The sequence below is a fragment of the Muntiacus reevesi genome, chromosome 17, assembly GCF_963930625.1.
Source record: "Muntiacus reevesi chromosome 17, mMunRee1.1, whole genome shotgun sequence".
NCBI classification, from domain to species: Eukaryota; Metazoa; Chordata; class Mammalia; order Artiodactyla; family Cervidae; genus Muntiacus; species Muntiacus reevesi.
Genome location: NC_089265.1, coordinates 41377768 through 41403857, shown reverse-complemented (window position 1 = coordinate 41403857; position 26090 = coordinate 41377768). Strand labels below are relative to the sequence as shown.

General features: G+C 40.4%; 1 protein-coding gene across 4 annotated transcripts in view; it reads left to right on the top strand.

The window, feature by feature from the left end:
* DOCK8 (dedicator of cytokinesis 8) overlaps window positions 1–26090 on the top strand; it is a 222900-nt gene that overhangs the window by 76536 nt on the left and 120274 nt on the right. For all 4 annotated transcript variants that reach the window (XM_065907912.1, XM_065907916.1, XM_065907913.1 and 1 more), the window contains 5 exons: window positions 8897–9020; window positions 13625–13837; window positions 17989–18074; window positions 22804–22870; window positions 25421–25570. In XM_065907912.1, the coding sequence (XP_065763984.1) occupies window positions 8897–9020; window positions 13625–13837; window positions 17989–18074; window positions 22804–22870; window positions 25421–25570 (640 nt within the window). The remainder of the gene's footprint in view (window positions 1–8896; window positions 9021–13624; window positions 13838–17988; window positions 18075–22803; window positions 22871–25420; window positions 25571–26090) is intronic.

Here is a 26090-nt window from a genome sequence, read left to right as displayed (position 1 = left end):
AACTCAAAATAGTGGAAAATACAGGCAAATACTAAGTTGCTTCCTAAGATTACACTACCCTAGATGACAGCACACTGAATTAGTGAGTGTTTTTCCTGAGAAATCAAATTTTAGGCGGAAAAAAATCTGAAAGGAATTAACTAACATTAATTTGTTCTAAGGTGGAAAGAAGGCAGTGAGTTAAAATTTATAGTTCGCACGTACCCTTTGTCTTTTTTAGGACATGTGCACCTTAGAGGGTATTGATGTCACAGATTCAGTGTCATGCTTCTTCATAGGGAAACTTGCATGGGCCACAGGAATAAAAATCAGGAAACAACCTAGCTTAAGACCTTATATGTGGTAACCTTGGAGACCAGAACTATATCTGCTTTAGCTTTCTTTATTGTTTCATAAAATACACAGCTTATTTCCAAGAATGTTTACTTGTGAGTGAACCCCTACACATCTCCTCCCCAGCACACACATAATTACAGCCATGTGCCTGCCCTCCACCTTCCTCATGTCACCTCTCTCTATGCCTCTGTTTCTCCATCAGGTATGGGCATGGATATGAAGTGAATTCTAAGACATTTTCCCCAGATTTAAAGATAAAAGAGTTACATCTTTATGATTTAAAGATAAAGAGTTTATACACTGTATCTGAAGAAATTAATATCAAATTTTATCCTCAAAAGAAACTTAAATCTAGGAGAAATGAGACTTTTTGGCTATTGTTCTTTTGGTATTTTATGTAAGTGAATATCTTCTTTTCTGTCCTTGATTTTGTTAGAATGTTTTCTGAAGTCCTTTACATGGATCCCCAAAGACATAAAAAATGGGCATTTTTTTTTAATGAGGTACAGAATAGAGTTAAAAATTCATTTCACAACATTTCTACTCTAACCCTGTATCTGTGCCAGCCCTCAGGGTTTGGGGGTGAAAGCAGGAAGACTAGCTGTATTCCATGGCTGTGGATTTGAAACCAGAGCAAACTGTGCTCCCCTTCCTCATTCTAGATTTAGCATCTACTTCCCCATTTTAACATCTCAGAAGGTTACAGAGCTGCCTGGTGGCAGCACGGGTAAAGCTGGCTGGAAAGGAGAGGCCAAGGGTTGGCAAGCATGTAAAGATGACTCATTGCAGAAGTGCCAGCCACAGAAGGCAGAAACCACCATGAAGTAGGTAGTGAGACTGATGGCTGAGTGCCACGAGCTACCGGAGTGCCAGCCTCATTACCCCACCCGGGCATCTGAGCCAAAGAAAGTCTTGTTCTTGTTGAACCTATTTGCAGACAAGAAAGAGACAGAGGAGTAGCCAAATGGTAGAAAGACTCATTCTCATGAAAAGAACACAATCTATTCCTTCTCCAGAGAACTGTGTGTCTTTTTTGCAAATACTGCTGTTACACATCTGGGGACAGTCCAAAGACCAAACATATTTTGAGGGCATTCTCTTTAGGGACAGTGTGGTGGAGTACACAGAATCTGGACCATAGAGTCTGGGACTTGGGTCCAGATGCTGGCTTCTTATGTGATGGCTATGAGACCCTGGGCAAGTGACTTAATCTCTCTGAACCACAGTTTCCTCAAGTGTGAAATGGTAGGGGGAGATGTTGCTCACTTTTAAGGCCTGTGTAAGGATTGGAAGACAATGCATGTTCCTTTTCTCCTTTTTCTTTCCTCTCCTTTGTTGTCCAGTTTGGTGTGAAAACCATCAGAACAAGTTAGCCATCCCTGCCTCAGGATAAAGATGAGGCGGGCCAGATGAGCTGAATAAGGAGCTGAAGGCCAAACAGGGTGAGGAGGGCACACATTTAGTAGGCTTGTCGGGCACAGAGAATCAGAACGTACATGGTGAGGAGGGTATGTGAGCCTGGCCAGCCTGGCGTGTGGTAACAGAGCAGACATGCTGAGTAGAATAAGGGGAGCACATACGTGGAGGAGAAGCCTACCATGAGGGGTCAGAGTCTGGTCAAGGATGTCCTGGTTGGGCGGGAGTGTAGCCTGGCGCTAAGCGTCAGCATAGACTGAAGAGGATGTCACGTCACATCACAACCCTGGTGCAGGGTGTCAGAGTTACGATTTTAGGGAGGCAGCTGGGTGGGGGAAGGGGTGATGTTGGCAATGGTTACGTATAAGGGGATTGATACATATTAAGGACAGTAGGTGTCAGATTTTTCACTGCCTGAGAAGTGAGTTAAAAATATGGAAAGGAAGAAAACTAGAATGGATACTGTGATGTCAGATTGAGATAGCAAGGATCAACATGAATGCCTCGCTTTCAGCCCACACATGGGTGCACACACACACAATATCCTCCTTACTTAACTCTGTTCACTGAAAAGATATAGGAGGATCAATACTTTAATAGCATTAAGCACACCCAACACCAACATCTTGGCTCCTAAGAATCATTTTCCACTAAAAAGAATCACAGCTTCTTGGAGAAATGACTGATACCAGATTTGAGGAAAAGAAAAAGTAAGTTCAGCCTGGAATGTCTTGAGGCGGAAAGTAGGATGTGATCAGTGCCTGCTGGGGACATGTGAAAAAGACGTAAGAGCGGTTGAAGGGATTCACCCTGGTCAAATTGAGGATGATTAGAGCACCAAAATAAGTAATAATAGAAATGGAGTAGGATATGTTGAATAAAATAGGAAACTGAATCTGTAATGATACAAATAAATAAGTTGAAAGCTTGATGAGGCATGAGGCATCTACAATAATCAAACCCAAGTGGAGGGACTTTCTAAAATATAACGGGCCTAAAATCTCAAGGTCATGAAAGTCAAGGAAACACGAGGAACTGTTCCACAGTAAATAAGACTAAAGGCAATTGACATGCATGACTTTGGACAAGATCCTCTTGCTCTAAAAGCCATTTCACATTTGGTGAAAGCTGAATGGGGTCTGAAGATTAGGTGCTAATAATGTGCCAGTGTTAATTTCCTAAATGTGATGGTTGCATACTAATTATGATGGATAATGTCCTTGTTTATAGCATATGCTCAGCTTCTGACTCTTTCCAGCCCCATGGACTGTAGTCTGCCAGGCTCCTCTGTCCATGGAATTTTCCAGGCAAGAATACCTATTCTTGCCATGGCAAGGTAGCAAGAATACTGGAGCGGGTTAGATACTGGATCCTCTAAGGGGATCTTCCCAATCCAGGGATCAAACCTGAGTCTCTTGAGTCTCCTGCATCTCCTGTATTGGTTGGTGGACTCTTTATCATCAGTATCACCTGGGAAGCCCCTGTATGTAGAAACGACACAGTAAAGTATTCAGGGGTAATGGAGAGTTAGGTCAACTACTTACTCTCAAATGGTTTGGGAGAGGGAAAAGGCTTTTGTACTATATTTTCAAATTTTCTATAAATTCAAAATTGTTTCAAAATAAAAGGAAAATAATATATGTTAGGTGCCTGGCATTGTAATAAAGACTGTTAGTGTGTCCCCTTTACCATCCCATGCATTTATTTCACAGCTGCTTTGAGTATATAGGAGCTGTTGCGCCCAAAGACATTTGAGCAGTTCACTCTGCCTCTCAGCCCCTAACCTCCCACTGTGGGTTGGCTGGTGATAAGCAGTGCCCGACTGGCACAATAGCACTGGCGCAAGGGGTATCCTAGTCCCGTTTCTTGCCTCAAAGTGGGATAGTAGGACAACTTTGTAACGTGGACATTCCAGAGTACCCTGTGTGTAATGCCAAGAATTTATCTGAGCCTACTTCCTTAGTTGACTCCTTCTGCCTCCCTGTCTCTCTTACAGGCGTTTCTTTTCCTAAAGTGCACACTCTCAAAAATCACTTGCACTTGAGTCCCTGTCTCAGCCTCAGTGTCTAAGGAATCTCAACTAAGACAATCACGAGTCCAAGAAATGATAGCTATATTAGCATCAGTGATTATACCATTAGATGCAATACCAATGCACGTACTATAGATCTAAATACCCTTAATTTGTGGGGATATGTTGAATTTAAAATCTCCTAACATCCCTATTTCTGCTAAACTATGTTATTTCTGTATAGGACATTTACTTTCTTACCAAAACCAAAAGGAGAACTCTGAAAAGCATTCACTTTAGGATTCCACCACTAGAATTCTCTCCCCCAAACAATTAAACACCTGCATGTAGCTGTTTTCCTGGTTAAACTTGTTCCATTTCACCTCTTCCAGGAAGTCTTTGTGGATTTCCTTTCCCAGACGTGTTGCTAAAACTTATGATTTAAGTTGGAATTGGAAATTCCAGTTTTCTGATGTCCTAGTAACAGTGGGTCTCAATGAGGGTAGTTAAGGATTCTGTTTTTTATCATCTCGATGACTGGGGTGGACTACTGCATTTCACACCCTGACGTGCATTGGGCATCACACACAATAAAGGATTGTCCCAAATTCAGCATCCAACACAACAATCACATGTCCTTCTGGACATTCAGGGTCGTGAAAATCCAGCCTGTAAATATCTGAGCCAAGCTTATATGCCTTCTTCCAAATACTTTTGAACTGAATTTTCCAAGGAAACAGCTTTCCTGTAAACATAGGGGAAGGTAAGCTTTATGCTGGTTAGAACTCTCCAAGAGTTTCCCCCCATTTTAGAAAATCGCATTACTGCCAGCAATGCCGCTTGGTGATGTTTGAGTCACCCATACAGCATGTCTGTATCAGTTTTGTAGGTGTTACATTTACAACGCTTCTTCCTGCAGGTGCAGACAGGTATTTCATTATATTCTCTGGTGCAGTTGTGTCCAAGCATTTGCATATTTACACACATGCTGTTTTATGTATTATGTTTCTTTTAGTTCTCAATAAATAACAGCTGGGACATTTTTATTGACATAAAAATAAGAAAGTTGAGTTATAAAGATGGCATTATTAAATATTTGTTATAGAGAAAGACGATGGTGGGTCTGAGAGATTTGAAAACCCTTGTGTGAGAGGAGTATGATATGACTCTTTGCTTGTTAGAGTTTCATTTGTTCTCCCATTCAACAAATACCTCCTGAGAATAAGGCATCAAAGAGGATATAAAGAGGAATACACAGGAATCCTAGCTCAAAGGAATCTCTGTCTTTGGCGAAGTCATAGTCTAGTGAGGAAGAGCACTTTTTAGCAGGGGAGGTAAAAATTTAGACAAGTAATTAGACTGTAATATAGAGCATGATGAAAGCTTGTACAAGAAGTACAAGCAACATGCTTTGAAAATTCACAGAAGGAAGCAGTTAATTCTGGCCAGGTCAGGGAAGGCGGGTGCACGGGCTGGCCTATGAATTGGGCTTTCGTGGGAGTGGATTTGTGGGGATGGGGAATCTGCGCATAACAGGTCAAGAGTGGCTTAGTGATTTCCACAGCTGGATTGCTCTTTGTAACTGTAGAGGCTGATGAGCCTGAATTGCTTTCCATACTTTTAGAAAGCAAATAGCTAAGCACCTTGACAGCCAGCATAAGAAATGCGTGTCATAATAAGCAATTATTGATCAGGGAGACATTTTTATGGTGTTTTGGGAGTAACTGAATTATATGCACTGATGTGTTTGAATTATAATTGTTTACCAGTTCACTGGGAGTAAAATATGGAGTAATAAAACAGATGATACCCCATTCCTTGATATCCCAGCTCTCCTTGAGCATGACCTTCCTTCAGAATTACCTTAATCACCCAGGACGAAAGACAAAGTCTAAGGGCTTTTATGATGCTGCTCATAACACTCATCAAATGTTTCACTGTGGATAATAGACCAAGAATAAATAGCATGTAAACAAGTTTAATTACTTGAGAGCTCCACTCTCCACCAAGACACCAAACACATCCCTAAGTTATTCTCTCTTTAGTTTATTAAAGAAAATTACGGAGGAAATAATGATTAAAATATTTACTGTTACCCAAAGGATGGCAGTAAATAGCAATCCATACAACATTATCAAAATATATGGAAATAAGATGAGATAAACATGCAACCATGGCACTGTCTATTCATTAGATTTTAATGATCATTTTCAAAAGTCATGAAGAGAAAAAGCATGATTTTTAGAGCGGAGACAGTAAACTTTGTGCTATAGACAGTAAAAAGTTAGAATGGAATTATTCAAGGCATAATTCCAGTCTAAGTAACACAGACAAACATTTCAAGTAGGAAAATATATTTCTCTCAAAAGGAAACCATGAATTTTGTGCTTCCGTGCAGTTTCATCTTTCCCTAATACATGAAAAATCTAGAATTTTCCCCTATCCTTCACGAACACACTATTTGTCTGATTTAAAAGTCTCAATTATAGAACCTGAGTGGCAAATGTCCTATAGCATTATGAGAGTGGGAAGGAACACAAGTGGCCATTACTCCACTCCCCTGCCCCCTAAGTGGGATTCAAAGCCATTATCATAGATAGCAAGGACATAAAAGACTATCCCTAGATATTACAGAGAAATGTAATATCAGCAAGGAGATAATTGAGGAATAAAAGAGCAACTAAATCAGTGTTTGACTGTATGGTTATGGATAACAAAGGCATATCCATACAAAACTAAGTGGCTTCATTAACTATGGTCCTCCAGAGAAAAGTAGTTTTTTTTTAACCTGTTATGCCGTAAAACATGAGATAAAGTTTTGCGTTCATTCCTCTGACATACTGATATAAGTGCTTTTTCTGAAGTCCTCAGAAGACCTTATTTCACATGAAAGGAATATTTTGGATTGGTTGAATTGGAGCTAGAATAGCCCTAAAATACAATTCTTAAGATTTTTCAAATCTCATCTTTATTCCATGAATATATGCGTTGTAGTGCCTATCACGTAAAATCTACCATGGACCACTACGTTAAAGGAAATCGTCAACAACACTGAGATGTACCCTTTTTCCCCTTTGCTTATAATATCTTATTTATTGGTCTAGTTTAGGTTCTTTGTCAGTTGACAGGGACAATTGAATGATGTTCTCCAATACCGTTTAATAAACATCATCAAGTAGTTGCAGATATTTATTGAATTATTGCCATAAGTCAAGAAATTTTCTATTTTACATATGTGAATGTGTTTATTGCACGTAGTAGAACTGATGAAGTAGGTATTAGTTTAATTCCTATTATTCTGATAACGAAATTGAGACACAAAAAAATAGAGTAATTTGCCCTAGGTCATACAGCTTGTAAACTGTGGAGCCAGGACTTGAATCCATTTACTCCTGCTCAACAAAGCCCATCATTCTGTAAAGCAATATAATAAACCATAGCAAAATATCAGACCTTATGTTTAATGAGTATTAAGTGTAAACAGTATTCTAATCAATGTCAGGCATAATCCTAAACTTCTATCCATTGATTTTGAGGTAACTGTAATTCATGCTTTTTAGGTTACAGTTCTGTGAGTTTTGACAAATGCATACAGTTGTGTAACCACTATTACAATCAAGATACAGAACAGTCCCCCCCAGTACCCGCCCCCCTAAATTGCCCCAGGCCTCTTGCGGTCACTGTCTTAACCCCCAGACTCGGGCAGCCACTGATCTCTTTTCTGTCTCTATAGCTTTTCCTTTTCCAGAATGTCATATGAATGGAATCATGCAGTTATCTTTTTATTTTTTTCCTGATTCCTTTCACTTAGTATTGAATACTTGTTCTGTGCCCCTGTGCATAACCCAACATTTCACCCCTCCCAAAGAGTTATAAACTGTATTTGGATTATTGCTAGTAGCTCTCTTACATTTCCTGCTTTGTCTGTCTTCTGTTTGATCGGCGTAATAAATCCTAACCTCGTTTTACATCCCTTCACCAGCTTCCTCAATGGTTTTCTAATAGTGTGGGAAATCAAACAAGATGGGTGCATGTTTGTGTGGTTGAGTTTGCAGCATGTTTTCCAAGAAGGCTTTGAGTCAGAAAAATAGGGAATGCACATGTTGGTTTCTATAGTTATTATTTGACAACTTGTATCTGTTGCCTTTTTTGTAATGGTCTAACTTCTTTCTCCAATGACAGTGCTAGACATTACATTAAACCCTTTCCATAGCAACATATTTTAAAAAAAATTGAAGTGTAGTTGATTTACAATGGTGTGTTAGCTTCAAGTATATAGCAAAGTAATTTAGTTATATATGTATATCTATTTATATATGTATGTTTCAGAATATTTTTCATTATAGGTGATTATAAGATATTAAATACAGTTTCCTGTGCTATACAGTAAACCCTTGTTGCTTATCTATTTTATATGTAGTAGTCTGTTAACCCCATACCCCTAATTTTTTCCTTCCCCCTTTCACCTTTAGTAACTATGTTTGTTTTTCTATGCCTGTGAATCTGTTTCTGTTTTGTATATAGATTCATTTGTATTATATTTTAGATTCCATATATAAGTGATATCCTATAATATTTGCAACACTTATTAAAACAACTTTAATGACATGCATGGAATAGCAGCTGAGAATGGTAGCAAAGATTTTCAGTACATAGATCATTTAATTCTATTTTTCTTAACCACATCCTGCCTTTTTTATTCTTTACTAAGAACATTGATTTGAAGATTAAATGTTTTCCTCTATTTTCATCTTCAAATGACCTTTATTCCCTGCTTCTGCACTTTGCTAGATTTATTCCAACCTCTTCCACTGGGGTCATAGTTCAACTTCAGCTTGGAGCCAAATGCCCCACAGCTGAAATGACCACACCTCTGAAGTGGCATTTTCCCAGGCCACTCCTGCCTTTAATAATGAGCCAGTGAGGAGGCAAGTTTGTATCTCTTTACAACAGAGCCTTGTGTTAGGCCTGGTGCACAGTTAGATGTGAAGAATTATAATTGGTCCTGTCTTTGCAAGATCTTTCAGAACCATGTCTGCACTTAAGCCATTACTTTTATTTTTAGACTAATGATTTTGCCTCTCTCTCTCTCCCTCTCTCCTTCTCTCTCTTATTTAATAACAACAATGAAAGGAACCAAGGAAGTTCAGAGATTTGCAGCTTTAAAAAGACTGGATCCCGAAAAGATTTTCACAGGACGCTTCAGAAACAGACGTTTGAGTCAGAAACCTTGGAGTGCAGTGAACCCAGCGCTCAGGTATTTCCTATCAACAGACACGGTTGCCAGGTTACTAGGCTGTTCTGCCATGGCATGCTGTTGATTTTTTTAAAAACTAATAAAAAGGCTAGACTCATAGAATATTAGAATAGAAGGAGCTCTACCATTTAGTCAGTGATTTTTTTTCACACTTGTTTGTAGCTATATAAATTGGTGTTCAAATAAAAGTAGATAAAAGTGGAGGGGCTCTAACTTGGGGGGGATTTGGGCGCATCCCTGTAATGATCCCGGCAGAGACTCAGGGGTGCCCCCACGCCTCAGGCAGCCTGCAGTGTGATTGAAAGCTCCATCCTGGGGCAGACTGCCTGGCTCTCTGTGTGATTCTACCATACATCTACTCTATAACCTCAGACAGGAGAACTCAACTCTCTGGTCTTCAGTTTCCTCCCCTGGAAAACAAGGATGATAAAAGTACACAACTGGTAAAGTTGTTTGAGTATTAAATGAGTTAATATGTGTGAAGCATTTAAGACAGTGCCAGCTCACACTTTGTGTCCAGTGAATGCTGTTATTATTATTACTATTACAAAGTAGTTACAATTTAAAAGTCAGTACTCCATACACCTGTTTTCATAGCAGCATTATTCACAGTAGCCAAAAGGTGGAAGCAATCAAGTGTCCATGGACAGATGAAGATATAAACTAAATGTGGCATATACATCCAGTGGAGTATTGTGTGTGTGTGTGTGTGTGTGTGTGTGTGTGTACGTGTATGTGTGTGTGCGTGCATGCTAAGTGGCTTCTGTCATGTTCGACTCTTTGTGAACCCATGAACTGTAGCCCACCAGGTTCCTCTGTCTGTGGGATTTTCCAGGCAAGAACTCTGGAGTGGGTGCCATGACCTCCTCCAGGAGATCGTCCCAATCCAGGGATTGAACCCCCGTTACTTTGGTCTCCTGCGTTGGCAGGCAAGTTCTTTACCCCTAGCACCACTTGGGAAGTCACAGTGGAGTAATTATTCAGCCTTAAAAAGGGGGGAAATTCTGACACATATTCTACAACATGGATGAACCTTGCAGACGTTACACTAAGTGAAATAAGCCAGTTACAAAAGAATCTATGCTGTATGATTCCATTTATATGAGGTACCTGGAATAATCAGATTCATAGATGTATAGTTAAAATGGTAGTTGCCAGAAACTGCGGAGAGGTAGGAATGAGGAGTTCTTGTTTAGTAGGTATAGAGTTTCTGTTTTACAAAATGAAGAGCTCTGGAGACTGGTTGCACAACAATATAAATGTACTTAACATTACTGAGCTGTACACTAAAAAATGATGAAAATTTTATATTACATGTGTACTTACCACAATTTACGAAAGATTTTAAAAGCCAGTGCTCTGGTCCAGTCTGTCCATTATATAGGTTAAAAAAAAAAAATAAAGCCTAGAGGAAGAAATGTGTCCGAGTTTGCACAGGACTTCTAAACCAGTATAGTTTTTAGCTTTCAGGTGGCCTCATAACAAGCATCTCACCATGCTGAATATGACTAGAGGTTTTAGATAATACCTATTTCAAACTACAGCCAGGCTGACTACTTATCTCTGCAGAGGAATCAGGCATCAATTCTGGAGCTGAATCTGGTGGGCTTACTGAAACATGGAATATCTGTATGCCATCCTCTATGGGAAATTTCAGGGGGTTTTCATTGGTAATTTTGACTAAATTCTGCTTTCATCATGTAGATGACCAACTAAATTCTTCCTTTATTTCAGTCAGACAGAAACCACACTAGATATTTCCTCTGAAGAAATGTTACATAGGGAACTAGTCAAACGTATTTTTGAGGACTGAGAGAACCAAAAAGGAAAATTGAAGTCTTACAGAAATTGTAACTGCAAGGAATAGCATAGCACACTAGGGCTGGGGTCTGTGGCGGTGAGTGTCAAACCTAAGTGTCATTGGAATCCCCCTGAAGGGCTTGTTTGAACACAGATTGCTGGCCCCACTCCAGAGTTTCTCTTTCACTGCAGCTGGAGTGGGGACTTGAGAATTTGCATTTATCATGAGCGTTCCCTAGGAAATGCTGATACTGCTAGTCCCAGGACTGTGTTTGAGAACCATGGGTCTAGTGGGAGGAGCTCGGAGTTATCGGAACCTACAAGCTCAGAAGAGAGGCCTCGGAGCTGGGACTCAAATACCTGAGGAGGGGGCATAGCCTAGTGTCATTAGGAGAAACACCTCACAAGGGCTGAGAGTCTGGACTCAGACCTCCTGGGAGAAAGAATTGCCCAGTTGATGCTGGTACCTCCAAGGAAGGTAAGATGATGGTTCTTCTGGAAGTGCTGGAAGAAACAGAAAACTAGAAGCAACTGCCACTACCAAGATGAGAAGAACCGCAGGCAGAGAGGAAGCATCTAGTCCCTTCTCCCTCCCCCAGCCACACAGAACCTAAAGGGAGAAGTAGCAAAGCAGAAGCAGGATTTGCTCAACGCAGACCCAGCCTCACAGAGAAGAGTATAAAGGGTGGCTTCAAGAAGGCGAGGGTGAGATGATCTGAGAGAATAGCGCTGAAGCATGTATATTATCAAGTGTGAAACAGATCGCCAGCCCAGGTTGGATGCATGAGACAAGTGCTCAGGGCTGGTGCACTGGGAAGACCCAGAGGGAGTGGGTGGGGAGGGAGGCGGGAGGGGGGATCAGGATGGGGAACACATGTAAATCCATGGCTGATTCATGTCAATGTATGGCAAAAACCACTACAGTATTGTAAAGTAATTAGCCTCCAACTAATAAAAATAAAATGAAAAAAAATTCAATGAGCAACACACTCATAACTCACCCCTCCAGCACACCAAGTCATTGGCTGGGTTTCAGAGGCCAGTTATACAAAAGTGTGTGTTTTTAAGTGTTAAACTAATAGTCATCATGGAGAGATGGTCAAACAGGCAGCATCTTCCCTTTCAGTCATTCTTAGGAACCTTTTTGAGTGGAATTGTGAGGTCAAATGCCTGAATTTACATAATTTAAATATATATATTTAAATATATTTATATAATTTATATAATTTTTAATTTTTTATATAATTTTAATTAATTAAATATTTAATTTATATAATTAAATTTACATAATTTAAATATATATATACACACACACACATGTATATATGATATGACTCCATAGTACAAATAGATTTCATAAAAATTTGATTATATGATATTATTTAACTTCTTTTTTCTTATTAACAAGAAAATATACTGTGATCATCTTTCTCTTCTAATGACAGCATGTTCTTCTTTTTGTTTAAAGGCTGAATAACATTCTATTGTATGAAAGTTCCAAAATCTCTTAATCTCAAAACTTTCTTTTTGGGGGGGATGCTGAAGTTGTTTTTATTATTTTGTGACTGCAAACAGTGTTGCAGAGATACTCTTGTCCCCACACCTTTGTTTACTTATCCAGTTGTGGCCTCTAAATAAATTCTGGAGACAGATACAGATGTTGATCCTTGTAAAGAGTCTTGGGTAACCCAATTAATTTTCCCAAGAATCTTACAAATACTAAGATGAACAAAAATTTTAATAACTAATATTAATATTGGTTAATATTGTGTGTGAATGTAATTGTTAATACATTCAGTTTAGATAAAATTTATGACCTAGGAGAGCAGGACTTTTATGAGGTAGACAGATGTCACCAAAAATTTTTTTTAAATAATTTTATTTATTTGTTTATTTTTGGCTGTATGGGGTCTTCATTGCTGCACAGGACCAAAGCTGTTTTATAGAGTTATTGCACAGTAGTATGTCCACTTAATAGTACTTTGAGAATAACATTTTACCATATATCTTACAGATACTTGTAATAGATCTATCTATGTTCTTACAACATATTGTTGCTTTTGGTTTTATATTTTTTGCCAGGTCTCGAGTTAGGAATCCAGTTTGCAATTTCCAAGACATTTCTAATAGAATAAAGCATTCTCTTTTTGACTGAAATTTTTTCAAGCATGCTGCAGCTGAGTGAATACTGCTGAAATAGCAGTGCTTTTTTTCCCCTCTGGTGCTTATTCCTGTAACTGTTACTAAAGTCCTGTAGGAAAGTGTTCCCATGCCCACATTTCTGTCTTTGGAAACATGCTTTGGAGTTTATATAAAGTTTAATTTGGAAAGCTCCTCACAGATCATCTCATTTTCCAGTTTTGAAAGCCAAGTTCTGGAGTTGAGATTAGCATGAGGTCTCTTTATTCCCCAGTCCAGTCTCCGCCCCCCCCGCCCCCTTTTTTTAACACCTTATTCCAGTTCTGCTTAAGCACGAGACATGTATATGGTTCATAGGAGGCTTGGCTGCCAATCTCCAGAAAAGAACAGCCCCTCAAACTAAAGCACTACAGTACTATTGTCAAACTTTTCCTCAAGAACGGGTGTATCTACATCTGATGAGTTAATCACCTGCTTCCAGGCAGGAGAGAGACATCTAAATTTAGGATATTCCGTCCAGGAAGCTATGATGTAACTCTTGTCAGAGACTGCTTGAGGCCTGATTCTGCACTTCCCCGTTGGAGCCATCTTGAGACCTCCCAGACCCTTTAGTTCTCATCTGAAGCCCATGATCTGTCTCATGAAGCCATGTCTTTTTCTTACAGGCAGGTCCCCGCCACCTGAACGTGCTGTGTGATGTCTCGGGGAAAGGTCCCAACACTGCCTGTGACTTTGACCTCCGCAGCCTGCCGCCTGACCCGAGGCTGGAAAACCTTGTACAACAAGTGAGCGCTGAGGACTTCGAGAAGCAGAATGAGGAGGCCCGGAGGACCAATCGGCAGGCCGAGCTCTTTGCCCTTTACCCGTCAGTGGATGAGGTGGGTACGACGGTCTCCACACTGGAGAATTGCAGTGAAGACACAGCGAGCCTCCCAGAGAAATACTATTGCTTGTCATCATTGTACAGCAATGTCAGGATGCTAAATTGTGTGATTTCTGGGCTGTGTTTTTCAGTAAGGCAAGCCTGTGTAACAGCAGAGCAAATTACTGATCATTCATTTACCACCTGGTGGCCCAGTGGTAAAGAATCTACCTGCAATTCAGGAGGCGTAGGTTTGATCTGTGAGTCAAGAAGATCCCCTGGAGGAGGGTATGGCAATCCACTCCAGTATTCTTGCCTGGAGAATCCGATGGACAGAGGAACGGGGCGGGCTACCGTCCTTGGGGTCACAAAGAGTCAGATACAACTTAGCAACTGAGCACACACACTACCAAGTCTGGTGGCTTACTTACTAGTGTCCTGAATTCACTTCAGCTTTATTTTTTTCTCATCCATATTTTCCAACCACCTTGGTTTTCTCATCTATTTATTTTTTTTGCAGTGGCCTCAAATCCTCATTTTTAATTGACAGAGGGCTCAAATCCTCTTCTGAATGAGGAAGGTTAAATATGAATAATATGGACAGTGTTATCATCTCCATTCTTCATATTGCAACGTAAGAATCGGAGAGGTTAAATAATTTGTTCAAGATTCAGCAGGCAGATTGAATTATAGAACGAGGATTATAACACTCCAAGTTTTAACTCCAAGTTTTATGTTTAACTGTTTATCTATATATGGCTATACCTAATGGAAATCCAAAGATGACATAAACAATCACATCTTGTAACTTTTCAGTTTCCACCTATAGATTTAGAAGTTTTTACCAAATTTGTCTAGAAATATTATATCTGACTGATACGACCTTCACATTCCTCTTACTCCCAGTTCCCTGATGGAGGTGCCAATAGGTAATAATGACCGAAAATGGATACCATAAGTGAAGAAACAGTTAAAGGGTGAGGAGGAGACTTACAGTGAGACATCAGCTCATTAAAATCTCCTTCACTAGATTAAATGGGAGGATATCCAGGCTTGATTACAAGGATGAATCATAGACCATTTTGAAGGAATTGTGTTTTATGGTCTTTAAATGGTGCAGAAACTCAGTTGAGACTAAAAGTTATGATCTAGCAGACATCCTAATGCAGCCTGCTTTACTAATTGGAGAGGATTCTTTGTGATTAGTGTATAGGATATTTGGAAATTGGAAAGTCTAAAATACTTGAAGGCTTCTATACTGGCTTTTTAATGTGCTGAAGTTATACACACAAAAATTACATTTGCTCTTGTAACTTGTATTTTCTCCAAAGAAAGTCCTGTAGAAAAAAGGGGTAGCTTTCTTACCTACTATGAAATGACTACAAATGCTGATTTTTTTTTTTTTGGACAACACATTCATGAAATTATTTTATATTATTATTACTTTATGTCCTTGTGAAGAAAATTAGAAGAGAGGTAAATTATTATATCCATTAAGACTGAGTATACAGGGGAAGCAAAATTAGAATTCAACCACCAAGCTTCTATGAGGTGAGTTCTTTCCCTGCTTCACTCTGATTCTGTAAAAGGCATGTGCTGGTCCCTAAGAAAGGTGCACTATTCTCCAGATCATAGGGGAGTTTACACTGGGACTCTTCTGGGTTGCAAGTGATAGAACCCAACTAAGAATAAATAAATTTTTTAAAAAGTGGAGACTTTACTGGCTTGTAATGAAATCTTAAGCAGGGAGATGTGGAGTTGGCCTCAGGTTCCACTGGGTGTGCTGACAGAAGAACCTCATCTCTCATATTATCCCTTTCTCTCTTGTGATCCCTCTCTCTTTCTCACTGTAATTATCTGTTTTCTCCCAGGAGGAGGAAAACAAGAGATGTTCATGACTTCATATTTCCTCTTCTGCTTCATTGGCAATTCATTTTTATTTCAGATAACTGTAAAACTGCAAGAAATTCACATAGCTTAGAGGAGACTTGGGAAACATATAAACATATAGACCTTGTTTGGAACCTGAATTAACGAACTAACTATAAAAAAAACAGCAGTTGGAGAAGTTTGGAGCTGACTACATATGTCATGAAAATAGGAAATTATTATTAATTTATAAAAATTAATAGTAGCATTATAGTATATGTTTTTAAAAGTCCTTATCTTTTAGAGGTCTCTACTGAAGTACTCACTGATGAAATTATATGATCTCTGGGGCCTTGTTCTGAGCAATCCAACATTGAGTAGGGGAGCAGTAAGTGAGGGTACATGCTGTGCGCTGTGTTAAGCTGCTTCAGTCCTGTCTGACTCTTTGAGACCCCATGGACTATAGCTCACCAGTCTCCTCTGTCCGTGGGATTCTTCAGGCAAGAACACTGGAGTGGGCTGCCATGCCCTCCTTGGGGGGACCTTCCTGACCCAGGGATGAGACCAAATTGCCCGTAAGTCAAAATTGTTGAAGCTAGGTGATGGTTACGTACGATCCATTACAGTGTTTTCTCTGTTTTGTATATGCTTACAATTTTCCAAATGAAGAGCCTTTTAAAAGTATACAAAAAAAAAAAAAAAAAAAAAAAAAGTATACCAAAGTTTTGAATCCAGACCAAAAGCAGAGTGTTTTTACGGTGAGGCTGTTTTCCAACAGGGGGCCCCTTCCCTTTCAGATGTGTCTGTCCTGATCACCCTGAATGTTCTAGCTTGCTCTGAGGGCCTTCACCTCAGTATGGGCATCAGAACAGCAGCTCCTGTGAAACAACTCAGCAATTCTACCCACCAAAGTGTTTAACACCAAGGGGAATTGAAAGTTAGAGTGGTGGTGAGTTTACACCTGGGACTGTTCCACCAAACTGGGCACAGATTTAATAAGAAGATAGCTTTATTGCTATTTTAAAAAATTCTTCTGGTTGCTGTCAAGTATTTGGGATGACATTTATAGCCCAGGAATTGAGAGAGAGTAGCACTAAAACATACACATTACCATAGGTACAATAGATAGCTAGTGGGAAGTTGCTATATAACACAGGGAGCTCAACTTGGTGCTCTGTGATGAACTAGAGGGATGGAGTGGGGGGTGGGGGGTGGGAGGGAGGTCCCAGAAGGAGGGAATTTATGTATACAATAGCTGCTTCTTGTCGTAAGGCAGAAACCAACACAACTGTAAAACAATTATCCTCCAATTAAGAATAAAGTTAAAAATATAATTAGACATGGCCCTATTCGTTGGACACTTCTGAGCTGCAAACCATTCATCAGTTTGTGTACCTACTACAAGAGCGGGAATTAAAGTTCTCAGGACGACTTGCACTGTCAGTCTTTGCATCCATGACTGTAATTAAGATACTGTGATAGTTCACATTTGAATTTTTTAATTAATTTTTCTTGGAGTATAGGTGCTTCACAATGGAGTATAGGTGCTTCACAAAAACTAAAAAAATTAGTATTTGCTATATAACAAAGTGAATCAGCTATATGTATATTTGATACTTCCCCTTAAGTCTTTGGTCCCTATGTAGTGAAATAGACAGACATATCTCTTAAAGTGTCATTACTAAGCTTTTCGATTCTTAGGACTTTAGCAAGTTCTAGCTGGACATGTCTATTTAGAACCTATAAATTCAGCCCCAAATCTCTATCATCTGTTTAAGGAAACTGTAAACCAAGAAAGCCACTGTATTACAGTATTAATGGTTTATAGTTTTAGGGTTTTAGGTGAAAATTTCTGACTCACATTTCAAGTCTGAAACTCACATATTTACTAGTAAAGCCCTCGGCAGGAGAAATAGTCTGATTGTGTCCTTAGAGCCAGCAAAAAAAAAAAGTCAACAATAGGTATAAGATTTTGCAATGCCATCTGGTGGATGTTACTAAGCCTTATCTATGTTCACATTTCCTTCCTTCCTCTTTTGGTCTCTTTGTCTTAAATGTTTGGTTGTCTAAAAGGAGAAAAATGTTTGCTGTAAATGCTGACTTTGAAGCATGGGGGTTGGATAATAAACTCTTATAAAAGTTGATGTATTATTCTGTGACTAGAAATAAAGCAAATGCAGATTGTCTTGCATGGTAGATAGCAGTCTTCCCTTCCCTTGGTTAACTGCAGCTGATTAATTCACTACTGATTTCATGGGAATTCACTACTGATTTCTTTTACAATGTGATTAATAATAGGAGGATGCTGTGGAAATACGTCCGGTACCAGAATGTCCCAAGGAACATCTGGGAAACAGAATACTGGTCAAGTTGCAGACCCTGAAGTAAGTATCAGCAAACACTACCTACTCCATTGAGATCTGTCTTGCCTTTCAGATACAGACTGTGTCTTTCTCATCAGAGCTTGAATCGGGGAGGACCCCAACACACTTTTAACAGTGGGCAGCTGTGAAGTAGTAGAAAGTCCAGAGTTCAGAATCAGGTAGTCCCAGATTCTATTCCTGCCAGGCCTTTGACATTCTACTATGAAAAGGAAGATGAATACTAAGGTTAGATGTATAGGTAATTAATTGAGTGAAATGTCCCGCGATAAGAAAAATGGCAGTACAAGCCAGTGGTGTGCTGGAGTCCACTCTAACTCGTGAGAGCTCAGTGTATGTTTCTCTTCCCAACTCTTTATTCAGTGAAGTCACATTGGTAGTTTAAAGTTAGCCATGGTGGAATGGTAGAAATATTTACAATATTGAAATCAAAAAATTCCACACGTTAGGTCCTTTTTATTTTTAGAGATTTATATGCATTTCCCAACATACCACTATTAAAACACAATGAAAAAATGCAACGAAAACTCAGTTTCAGTGCCAGAGGACATTAGAGCGTAGTGGGGATTGTAGCAAACTATCGCTCACCATTAGCTTGGGCCAACTCTCGCCATCCAAATGAACTGACCCATTTTGATCTGATTTTTTTTTAAATCAGTTGCCTGATTTTTTTTTAAAGAGAAACTAGAAACCCAGGTTTTTCTGCATGATTTCCTGACTTCTTAAAAATTTTCTCATTTCCTTCTTTAGTAACACACATTTTAAACAGAACATGTCTGAAATCTGGGTTCATCTAATGGGTCAGATCAGAGAAGAAATAAGTGAAAAAGAAATGAAAGAAACAATCAGTTCAATTGCTCAGTCGCATCTGACTCTTTACGACCCCATGAACCACAGTACGCCAGGCCTCCCTCTCCATCACCGACTCCTGGAGTCTACCCAAACCCATGTCCATTGAGTCAGAGATGCCATCCAACCATCTCATCCTCTGTCATCCTGCCTTCTCCTGCCCTCAATCTTTCCCAGCATCAGGGTCATTTCAAATGAGTCAGCTCTTCACATCAGGTGGCCAAAGTATTGGAGTTTCAGCTTCAACATCAGTCCTTCCAATGAACACCCGGGACTGATCTCCTTTAGGATGGACTGGTTGGATCTCCTTGCAGTCCAAGGGACTCTCAAGAGTCTTCTCCAACACCACAGTTCAAAAACATCAGTTCTTCTGCGCTCAGCTTTCTTTATAGTCCAACTCTCACATCCATACATGACTACTGGAAAAACCATAGCCTTGACCAGACAGACATTTGCTGGCAAAGTAGTGTCTCTGCTTTTTAATGTGCTGTCTAGGTTGGTCATAGCTTTTCTTTCAAGGAGCAAGTGTCTTTTAATTTCATGGCTGCAGTACCATCTACAGTGATTTTGGAGTCCAAAAATATAAAGTCTGTCACTGTTTCCATTGTTTTTCCATCATTTGACATGAAACAATGGGACCAGATGCCTTGATCTTAGTTTTCTGAATGTTGAGTTTTAAGCCAAGTTTTTCACTCTTCTCTTTCATTTTCATCTAGAGGCTCTTTAATTCTTCTTCTCTTTCTGCTATAAGGGTGGTGTCATCTGCATATCTGAGGTTATTGATATTTTTCCCAGCAATCTTGATTCCAGCTTGTGCTTCATCCAGCCCAGCGTTTCTCATGACGTACTCTGCATATAAGTTAAATAAGCAGTGTGACAATATACAGCTTTGATGTACTCCTTTCCCTATTTGGAACCAGTCTCTTGTTCCATGTCCAGTTCTGACTGTTGCTTCTTGACCTGCATACAGATTTCTTAGGAGGCAGGTCAGGTGGTCTGGTATTCCCATCTCTTGAAGAATTTTCTACTGTTTGTTGTGATCCACACACTCAAAGGCTTAGGCATAGTCAGTAAAGCAGAAGTAGACATTTTTCTGGAACTCTCTTGCTTTTTCCATGATGCTCTACCTAGGTAAAACTATGTAGGCATAAAAAATTTTCATACCCTATTAGGAAAGTCATCCATCTGTTAAAGTCAATTCATGAACCCCTTAGGCAGCACCTGGTTTGCCATTAGGGCACTTGGATTTTGGATTCAAGACTGTGTTTCAGCGCTGGGGACTTCTCTGGAATTTTGAGTTCTTATAAATAAAGTAGTTAGGCCAGATCATCCCAAAGTTCCTACATGATGTAAATTTCTGATTCTTATGTGGAGCCTCCCCAGTTCCTCTCCTCAGAACATAAGCTTACACAGTTGTGGGGCTCTCTTGATGTAGCACACTCCTCAAGTCAATGCTACCAGCTGGTGACGGAGTTAGGACTTTTTGTCTTGTATACAGAGATGAGCAGCCAGTAAGCCAGCTTTGTGTTGAGCAGTGGGTACGTAACGCTAGTCCCTGGGATCTGACCCAGCTGGGGGAAACTCTTAGCCCTTCAGCAGGAGGACTAAGTGGAAGTGGCTGTTCCATCCCCCTCTACATTCATCATGCAGGAAATCCACCCTATTGTCTGAGGCTCTCACCCACCCCCACAGGAAGTGCATCAGGCCACTGTTGGCTGCCGTAACTCTGCTCTTTGGGATTGGAGGAATTCTACCCTCTGATGCTCGACACGCAGCCTCCTAGATGTTTTCTATAAGTAAATGGCAGATCTTCTCACAGATGGGAAGACATGGCCACTAAGACTATTGTTAAAAAAATAATCATGTCACTTGGATTTCTCCTGACGAAATTTGTGAAGTGTAGTTTTAATGATTTTTCCCCCAACTGCCAAAGCAGAAATTAAAGAGAACTGTAGTGTTTGCTCAGTCTTTGAACTGCTCTGGTGTCTTAAATAGTATTCGTACCAACATATACCTGCAAGAGGGGAGATGTAGCTTTCACTACTTTAAATAAACTGGGCAAAAGAAAGCAAGTTCTTATAGGTAAACCAATAGAGATAACAAAATTTGCTGTCATATCCGTTTTTCACTGATATTTCAGTGGCAGTAAATACATTCACACTGTTGTACAGCTGTTGCCACCATCTGTTTCCATAACTCTTCTCACTTACCCAAACTGGCATTTTATACCCACTAAACAATAACTCCCATTTCTGTCTTCCACCATTCCCTTATGGAAGTGGAATTATACAATGTTTGTCCTTTAGTGACTGACATATCTCACTTGCACAGTTTCTTCAACATTTGTCTATATGGTAGGATGTATCAGGATTTCCTTTCAAGACTGAGTAATTTTCTATTGTATGCATATACCATATTCCATTGATTTCACTCATCTTTGATGGACACCTGAGTTTGCGTCCACCTTTTGGCTACTGTGAATAATGATGTTCCTTGACATTGTTTATGAAGTATGTTCACACATACTGTCTTTCACAGTCCTTAACAACAATCCTAGGAAATGGGAAGAGTAAGTATCCTTTCCTCATTTTACAAATAAGTGGACCTGAGGAAAGTCAGTAACCCAATGAAGATTCCAGAATTAGCCAGACTGGGAGAGGGAGCAGAGCCCAGGTCTTTCTGATTCAGTGTCTGTGACTCTTCCTTCATGCCCACTGTCTCATTTCCAAAGGTTTCATTTGACCAACTCCTTTGTCTGGTTACCTCTGTCCACATATTCTTTAAAAAATTCTCTTCTTAGACAAAGCTGTGATAAATCCATTCTCTCACACACAGTGGAAAACAGGATTTGACCTAATTTGCATGACTTCTGCAGTGGCAGTGGTCCAGGCCCTGGTTACTAGGGCTCTCAGCTGGCAATGTCATGGTTGTTAGTGAAGTGAAGTCGCTCAGTCATGTCCAGCTCTTTGCGACCCCATGGACCGTAGCCCACCAGGCTCCTCCATCCATGGAATTTTCTAGGCAAGAGTACTGGAGTGGGTTACCATTTCCTTCTCTAGGGGATCTTCCCCAGGGATCAAACCCGGGTTTTCCGCATTGCAGGCAGATGCTTTACCGTCTGAGCCACCAGGGAATTCCTATATGTCAACCTAAAACATTTAGAAAGTGCATGTCTGTTCCATGTGCATCCTATAGCAAGCAGGATTGTCCTTGGGGTTGCCTTCTCTTGTCTTCAGCCCACCATTTCTGGGGGAATTGGCAATTAGGGCCAATGTGAGAGCTGCTCTTTCTAGCTCTCGTTGGATCCTCACACCTCAGTGTTGATCAGCTATGCTCACAGTTCCCTCCCTCCACCTCAGTTCAGAAGCTCCCCTGGCAGTGGAAGGACCAGACACTCACACACATCATAACTTTATTTCCTTCTGGCTGTCCCACTATAAATCTAAAGAAAAGCAACTTAGCTTTTCTTTTTGTACGGACTGAAAGCCGCAGCCCTTAAAATTGAATAATAAGAGCTCCCTATTCTGGCAGTAAAATGTAAACTGTAAACAAGACCTTTAGCTAAGACAGACTCAATCCTCGGAAAACCCAGCAGCTACAGCAGTGAGAAGTGCCATGTTGGATCAGATGGAAGATCTGTTCCACACGCTCTCTGTTGCAGGGCCACCAGCAAGCACTTTCATGATCTCAAATGGCTAGGAATTTTCTATGAACCTCTCATACTGCTCTGTTCATATTCTCATATGATTCTCACATGTGTGGAGCTACCCAAATACTTTTGGAAACTACTTACATTTTTGACCAGATTATGAAGATGCATTTTCAGAAGTTTCAAAATTATCAAAGTTAAATCCATATAGACTTTTCTCTCTTTCTCTGACAGGTTTGATATAGAAATTGAGCCTCTGTTTGCCAGCATTGCCCTCTACGATGTTAAAGAAAGGAAAAAGGTAAGTAAGTAAAAATAACTCAGCCCTGAGGGCATTGTATATTGTTCATGGAATCTTTGGGCTCATGTCTTTAAATATCATTTCTATGCAGTAAAAACACATTAGATTTGAAAGCAAATGACCTTTGACATGTCCAGTTCTGTTGCCTTTTCAGTTTTTAAAGAAGTAACCTAGGAATGCTTGTCATTTATGTTCTTTGAAGAATCTTGAAGGAAAAGTTGATAGCCTGGCTGAGACAGAGAACTGATATAGTGACATAGGGGGTTACACATAAAACAAAACAGTTTAAACATGACTCTCACAAGCTCAATGCATGTAATGTTTCCTGAGTTCGGGAGTTTTTTCATTTTATTGTGAATGGAAGGCATCTTGTGCAATAAAAGTCTAAATTTGCCATTGGGTAGAGTCCTTACCAAGTATAACGTGCTTTTAATTGAAAAAACTTTTCCATGTATGTTTTAATGTTTAGTCATTTTGTAACTCCTAAAGAAGGACAGAAATAGCAAAACCAGGGGAGACACTTCTGCCCCCTTGCTCAAATACCATAACCACTCAGTATTTAAGGAAGTGTGTATTTTTAAATAAATATTAATAATCATGAAGATTTGTATTAGCCAGGATAGGTTTAATGCTAAAACAGGAGACCCCACCACGAACACACACACACATTCAATGGTTTAAAACTGTAGTTCTCAAATTTGCACAGGCATCAGAATCGCCTGGAGGGCTTGTTAAAACCGTTGCTGGGCCCAAGGCCAGAGTTTCTGATGCAGTAAATCTGGTGGGGCCTGAGAACTTGCATTTCTAACAGGTTCCCAGGTGATGCTGAAGCTGTTGGTCAGGGGACCACATATGGAGAACTTGTGGCTTAAGGAAGGAGAACTTTCTGTTTGTTTCTTGACAATCTAGGGATTTTCCTGGTGGTCCAGTAGTTAAGAATCCACCTTAAAGTGCAGGGGACTCAGGTTTGATTCCTGACTGGGGAACCAGGGTCTCACTTGCCCCATAGCACCAAGCCGGCCCCTGTGCATCATGAGGGAAGATCTCGCTTTGGTGTGACAAAGACCCAGTGTACCGCATCTAAGACCCAACACTGCCAAGTAAATAGCTAACAGTCCAGGATAGGGGCGGGGGCACAGGGTCAACAGTGGTTTGCTCCACTCAGTCATTCAGGAACCCAAGCTGGCATCTTTGGTATGTGGTCCCCCAAATCATTCTTGTCACTGCCACTGCAGCTCCCAGAAAAGGGGAAAAGATAGCAGAGGGTGGAGGTGGGTAGAATTGGAGCCCGGAAGTTTTGACCCATCACTGCTCCTGCTCACAGTTCATTGGAGAGAATCTAGTTACAGGCTTCCCAGGTGGCGCAGTGGTAAAGAATCCACCTACCAGTGTAGGAGATACAAGAGACGTGAGTTTGATCCCTGGGTCAGGAAGATCCCCTGGAATAAGAAATGACAACCTGCTCCAGTATTCTTGCCTGGGAAATCTCATGGACAGAGGAACCTGATGGGTTACAGTCCATGGGATCGCAAAGAATCAGACACAAGTGAGTGCATGTGCGTGCACGTGCATGTGTGCGCACACACACACACACACACACGCATGCACACACACACACTTTTAACTGCAAGGGAGCTGGTAAATGCAGTCTTTGCCTGGGAGCCTCTTCTTGGCTGTAAATCTATTAGTGGTGAAGGGAGAACCAACTCTGCAAGGGTTCTTAAGGAACACTACACTATTTGGACCACTCGTCCAACATGAGTGCTCCATCCATGGAGCTCTCATCATGTCACAGTCTTGCTCAAGATCTTGAACGGAGCCTCACCACCTGAAACATGAACAACAAACTCTTCACCTTCCACACCTGGCTTTCTTGAGTATGGCTCTCATCTGCTTTCTTTCCCTTGAGAGCCTCGGCAGAGTCAAGCTGGATTTCTCAGCATTAACTAAAGTCACTGCAGATTTTCCAGCTGCTGAGACATCTGTGCTATGCTCTCTCCCTGGCACCTGGCACCCTCCAGCTCTGCCTGATGGAATCTTCTTCCAAGTCCTGTCCATCTCACTCACCTCCCCCTTGGAAAGCATCCCCCATCCGCCCCACTGGATATGACCTCTCACCCTCGGGAACTTGCACAACGCTTTTTCCTATGAGTGTGGTCACTTATATTTTGCTTCTATTGTAGTTAGTACATATTTGCCTTTTCCCTCCTTCTTGACTGTAAGCTAATTGGGAGCCCAAGTAATGCCCTGTTCTTCTTCAGTGCAGTATCTGGCACATCCCTGTATTCAGGAGATATTGGTGGGATAATAAAAATTTTAATGTTTCAAAGAACATCTCTCAAATGACTCAAAAATACCTAGAGACTGTGGCAAAATACATATCAGATTTTCCAGCAAGCACTGATCATAAACCATGTCTATGATTACACTTACTTCTCTCATGAAATTTGGTGGGGCTTTTTCACTCTTTTTTTTTTTTTTAAAAAAAAACGTGTTTAGACCATGAGAACAACTGTAACTTATTTTTTTCATTTTGCCGCTCATTTACAGATCTCAGAAAATTTTCACTGTGACCTGAACTCTGACCAGTTTAAAGGATTTCTGCGTGCTCACACGCCCTCTGTTGCCACATCCAGTCAGGCACGATCTGCGGTGTTCTCGGTCACCTACCCATCCTCGGACATCTACCTAGTGGCTAAGGTAGATCTGGTTTTGCACATTCTGATGTTCTCATTGTTGCATTAGTCCCAGTGCCTGTTTAGGGTGAAAGAGGTGTCAGAAAGTACTACATGTCCTCTGGGAGATTCGCTTTGTTTCCCTCTCAACTGTACTCCTTTTCCTTTTCAAGCAAACTGTGTTGGATACTAGAATGACTGAGTTTTGAAGTTATACAATCCCAGGTTTCAGTCCTGGCTTTGCCACTTAGCACCTATATGACTTTGGGCAATTACCTAACCTTTCTGAGACTTAGTTTCCTCATCTGTTAAGTGCAGATAATAACACCTCCCTCAATGTGTAGATGTGACTACAGAATAAAGCCTGGTGTGGATGAGCGAGCACCCTTCCTCCTGACAAGGAAAGCCCCGTTGACTATCCATCTCTGGGAGGTTGCTGTGGAGAAAATCCTGGATAGAGTCTTCTAATCATGTTCATGATTTTCTAAAGACCCAGAGTTAAATGTCTGCACATATCTAGGCTCTGACAGTTTGAGATGTGGGTT